Genomic DNA, 5,239 nt, shown 5'->3' on the forward strand with positions numbered 1-5,239 from the left:
GCCAATTGATGGGATCCCTGAAAGACGGAGAGGTAACAGAGCCTGAGCTGCGTTTGGGCTGTATTTAGTTGCCCAGATCATCACTCTTCTTGCAGGGAGGAGCGAGGTGTGGCCAGCACATGGGTCTCATGCAAATTCTGCCAGGACCGGGCACCGGTGCTCTTCGGGTGGCCCTGGCTCCTGTGCAGAGCTCCTGTGAGCCAGCCCTGCTGAGCAGGCATCCCCATGGGAGATGTCACTGAAACCAGTGACCAAACCCTACAGATCCCAGCAGGGACGGGGCTTCCCTCTCCTCTGGCTTCCCGCTGCAAACCATCCCCTTCCCAAGCACCGCAGGGCAGGCGCTTCTGTTGATGAACATTTACAGAGATTGATTGTGCTGTTTTCATGGTAGTTTCTGTGTCACAAAAATGGCAATTATCAGATATCGAAGTAGTTTGCACAGAGAACAATATCTTTCAGGGTTTGCCAGATTATTACCCCAAGCAGATTGAAACAACACTACCAGGAAGGAGCTTACTATTTACCCCTGTCAAAAAATAAGTCTCAGGACGGATGGTAGCCATCAGGGTTGTCACCTGACAGCCTTAATATATGTCATATATATGACATACTTTGTGTAACGGCAAGAAAGTAGTTTTAGGTTGAAAGCAAAAATAAAAAGGCAAAAAGGAGATGAATGCTGGAGACAAGTGACTCCTCCAGCTCTGTTCTGGTGCATCTCCGTGTGGTTCACGCCGCACCGCAGAAAGGTGTGGCCGGGAGCAGGCTGCATTCTCTGCCCATCGGGCTCCTGTGCAAGCCCCAGCCCAAGCCCGGGCCATCCCAGCATGGCCGCTGGTGGTGTCCCCCTTCCTCCCCCACCCCCCCCCCCCCCAACCCCGCGACCCAGTCCCCTTCTCCAGACCCGCCTCCCCCTGGTCCCGCACCCCCTTTGGCAGCGGTCACCAGTGCCGTTACATGCTCCTGCACACGGTCCTTGTCTCCTGTTTTGAGAAACACACTCACCTCTGTCCTGACCTTTACCTAACAGCAGGAGATCCTTGTTCAGTGACAAGTTTCAGTGAATTTTTTTTACACGGTCATAAACTAGGGAATAAAGACATAGAGGACAATAAAGACATAAAATAAAGGGAATAAAACACAGAGGGGTCTCTGCCACCTCTCTGTGTTTCCAGAGAGCCACAGGAAGGTTTTCTCTTTGCTTCTCTCCAGCTGTAAACTCAGCCCTTCTTACCACGTTCGCCGTGTGAATGTGAAAGGTGGGGGATTCTCCCAGACATACAAGTTTTTTGAACTTCGAGGTCAAAATCCTGGCTGCGCTGGAGCTGATAACCGAACTTCCCACCCCTTTCCCACCATGCGTAAGGCTTCATAACCCTTCTTGTCCCGTTTGTTTTTTTTTTTCTATCTTTGCAAGCCCACCAAGACAAATAAAAGATGCAGAAGGCAGTCCCTCTGCAGACATCTCTGACTCTCGTGGCGTAAGGGGCTGACAGCAGACAGACCCACACCTCTCCCCTGCCCACACCCAAAGGCTGCGTACCTGCTCCTTGGCCGTTGGGGACATGACGAATTAATGTAAAAGGGAAATGCTGCCTGTCCCCTGCTCGCCTATCTGTATTCTACAGACACCAATCATCTGAACACCTCCAAATCTTCCTGGTAAAAAAATATCAAAGCCACAATCCCTATGGGAAAATCCTAGCTCAGATAAAGAAAATGAAACCTTGTTCACACAAGTGTCGCAGCTTTGGACTTTACCGATGTCATGTAACGTGGGTGCCATAAATCCCTATACTAAAAACCAAGACACACTGATGCTAACTCGGTTTTATTTTTGCTTTCTCACTTGTCAAAATCCCAACGGCAAGCCAGACTTGCATAAAATATTCAAACTCTATATAGAGCCACAATTCTTTGTGAACACAGTGCAAACAGCTTCTGCATGACCCCGTTTGGAAGAGACCTGTTTGGAATGGGAGCCCTCGCTGCATTAATTCTCCGGTTGCTGCCTACCTACAGCTTCTACAAATACGTTAGTTAAGTTACTTAGTGAAAGAAAAATCAAGAAGAGATTTAAAGAGAACCAGTTGAAGCCGGGGAAGCTGCGCAGTGGAGTGATGCCGCGTCAGCTCTCCCTTTCTCATCTTTTGCTGTCGTTTCTGCTTGCTGAGTGCTGTCTTGGTGGGACGTATCTGTTTGTACTCCCCGCCTGGGAGAGCAGGGCTGTGCAGCACTGGGACACCTCGCCAGTCACCGCTAGGTAGCTGGGAGTCCAGCTCTTTCTTTTTTAAATTGCAGCGTGGCTTAATATCATGGCACCAAAAGGAAGACCAGAAACCACGTAGCCTGTGAGTTTTCTGTGTCTTATATTTGGCTGTATTTCTTTTCTCTTTTATTATGTTAGTCAGGTGCTAAACAAATAAAATCAATTCTGAACTTATACAAAGCAATTGGAAATGTCTAGTCTTTTATAGTGAAATCTCGACTACAGCAGCCCACAGCACTTGGAGAAAAATCAATCATCGTTTCCATCCTGCTATGCGTGCTACTAAAATTAAGAATTGATGTTCGGCTGCAAAGGAAAATTATTTCAAGAGAACCACCTTAGCAACAGTTTTCAGTGTTCATAAAACTCCTGTTTACGGTCCTTCTCATAACAGACAAACTCCTACATTCCACCATGAATTATAAACATTGATGGGCGATCCTGATTTACATACAGTTTCCATCTTCACGGGCATCAAAATTGCAAGCAGGGCAACAGCACCACTTATGGTAATAGCAAGTAGTAAACAAGTCCTCAGTCTAAAGATGTCATAAACCAAAGTGCTAAACACCCCTATAATTACAGCCTCCCCCACGTCCAAACAAAACTTTGTATTATTTTGCCAGTGGCCTTTTCATAAAGACAGAAAGCCTGACGAGCTGGAGTGAGGCATCTGAAGAAGCACTTAACTCTGATGCGGCCTAAATATTTTAGTAACATGCTCTGTCCATTTGAAAGCACCGCTCCCCGCATCTTCTTTGATTTATTGCACCAAAGCCCAGGTAACTTGTGTGATATTATGTGCACACCACCTTAATATTCCTCTAGCGTATGCCACAGCCACACTGAAAATCACCCTTTCCCCCAACTAATTTCCGTCCCACCAGCTGTATTTATTAATAAACACGCAGGCGATTGCCACACCACCACCTGGAAGCCGCTGTTTATCCTACCCGCAGGGGCCCAGCAGCAGCAGCAGCAGCAGCAGCAGCAGCCCGGGCTGCCCGACACCCTGAGCCGCGGCACGGCGAGCTCCTCTCTGGCAACGGGAGCTGCTCCCACCCGCCTCTCGACAGGCAGTTTTCTCAGCCCCTTCGTGGTGGGGCTCTTGGCGGCAACAGCAAAGTCACCTTGCTTCAGCGGGGCTTGCAATGAACCTGCGGCTATGTCAGGAGGCAGAGCAGCGAACGCTTGGTAGGAGACAGCCCCATCTGCCTCCCAAATCCACCCCAGGGTGCTCAGCGGCCTAAAGCGCTCTCAGAAACGGTAAGGAGGGTGATGAGCGCTGCACCAAAAGCAGCTTTTTCACAACCAGCTCAGTTTTGATCCAGCTGGCTCTCCCAGCCGCCGCCCTCTTGCCCGTCAATCCCTGGAGCAGCGATTCAGTCCCATTTACACCACCCGCCTCCGCTCATCCCGTGTTTTGGTCTTTGCTATTCACAGCCCTCGCAGGTCGAGAGACAGAAAGCTCTTTTGCGATGGACAGCTCAACTCCGTTATACTTTTTCCATGAAAATATTTTGCAAGTGCTTAGTGGGGTGCAGCGGCGCATTACCACAGTTCAATTAGTGCAGTTAGTGCCCGTGATGTTGCCTCCGCGGAGCCCGCCTCCTCCACGGCCACGGTGGCAGTGCGCTCCCACCTTCCCGGCTCTCCTCCTGATGCCGCTGGAGAGGCACTGTACGGCTCTGCCTCCGTCTTGTCCCGTTTTTCTTTCAGCTCACATACTGTATCTGTTTCAAAAATACTTCAGCCAACTTTTAAAATTCAATAACTGACTTTGATAGAGAAATTACTGTTCCAGTATATGGTAAATGACAGTGGTCTAGAACACCGTTAAATTTAAGTCCGGAAAATGAACTTTAATAAAACGCGCTCCAGTAATGTACTGTGACAGCTTTTAGTGAAATCAGCTCCAATAGTTTGATTCTCCCAGGAACGCAGCGAGATATACTCCAGCAGCCTTGAGCTATGGAAGAAGAAGGCAGACAGCTTTATGACAAATGGCCCCAGAAACCTAAATTACAGCTGCAGCAAATGAACAGTATGTCGAAATTACTCGGTGGCTTTTTGTTGCCGCCACCGAGCAGAGCTGTGGGCAGCCGCCGCGCCAGTACACAAGCGTGCACTGACACCTAGCGGGACAGCCCCGGGCGAGGAGCCTTGGGGCGAAGCGGGTTTACTTTATTACAGAACATCAGCGGCAGCCAGCCCTCCCCGGTGCTAAACGCCGGCACGAGATGATGAGGTCTCGGGTTATTCGTGCCCCTTCCTCTCCTGCGAGCAAGCTGCTTTAGTTTTGATTTCCACACGCTGCACCTTTGCCAGGCAACGGACTGGCTTATCGCTTCTCTTCTCGTTTCTGCTCCCCCTGCCAGGGCCCCACCTCGCTCCTCCTCACCTATGGGCACGGACGGGGGGGAAAGGGAAGGATTTACTGTGCATCAATCAAAGCCTAGAGATGCAGGTGTAGAGAGATCTCTGCCAATCGCTCTGATGTCAGAACGTAACCTGCTGGTTGAACAGCAGGGTGCTGAAATTAGTGCAATCACACTGGGAGCACGGGCTCCGAAACCTTCCCCGATGCGAGCCACAGCACCAATACCCCCAGGGGACTCGCTCCTCTTGCAGGGAACCGGGCCGCCGCGAGCCCGGCTGCCTCGGAGCCAGTCCTGCTCGGATGCGAGAGTGCACGCCAGCACCCGAGGCCCACTTCCAGCACGGGAGGGTGACACCACCGCACGGCTCCAGCGCAGGCCCGGACGCTGGCGTCTCCGAAGCAGGTCCTGAGGCACCACGCAAACGGCACGGAAAGCCGGATTTGGAGCAGAGGTTAGAAAGCGCGTGAGGGCGATTCTCAGGAGGAAGGCTCACAGGCCAGGAAACTCCCAATTGCTTTATGAACGTTCTGGGCCATTTCCAGCCTCATTTCCAGAGAGGACCCGCGCAGAAGCAGCACCAGGGACC

At 51.0% G+C, this 5,239-nt stretch overlaps 1 protein-coding gene across 1 annotated transcript in view; it reads left to right on the forward strand.

The window, feature by feature from the left end:
• The first annotated feature begins 4,952 nt into the window (after positions 1-4,952).
• EDEM2 (ER degradation enhancer, mannosidase alpha-like 2) overlaps positions 4,953-5,239 on the forward strand; it is a 9,447-nt gene continuing 9,160 nt past the window's right edge. Inside the window, exon 1 of the mRNA XM_009318688.1 lies at positions 4,953-5,055. Within this exon, the coding sequence (XP_009316963.1) occupies positions 4,953-5,055 (103 nt within the window). The remainder of the gene's footprint in view (positions 5,056-5,239) is intronic.

The sequence above is a fragment of the Pygoscelis adeliae genome, unplaced genomic scaffold (genome assembly GCF_000699105.1).
Source record: "Pygoscelis adeliae isolate BGI_AS28 unplaced genomic scaffold, ASM69910v1 Scaffold72, whole genome shotgun sequence".
NCBI lineage: Eukaryota > Metazoa > Chordata > Aves > Sphenisciformes > Spheniscidae > Pygoscelis > Pygoscelis adeliae.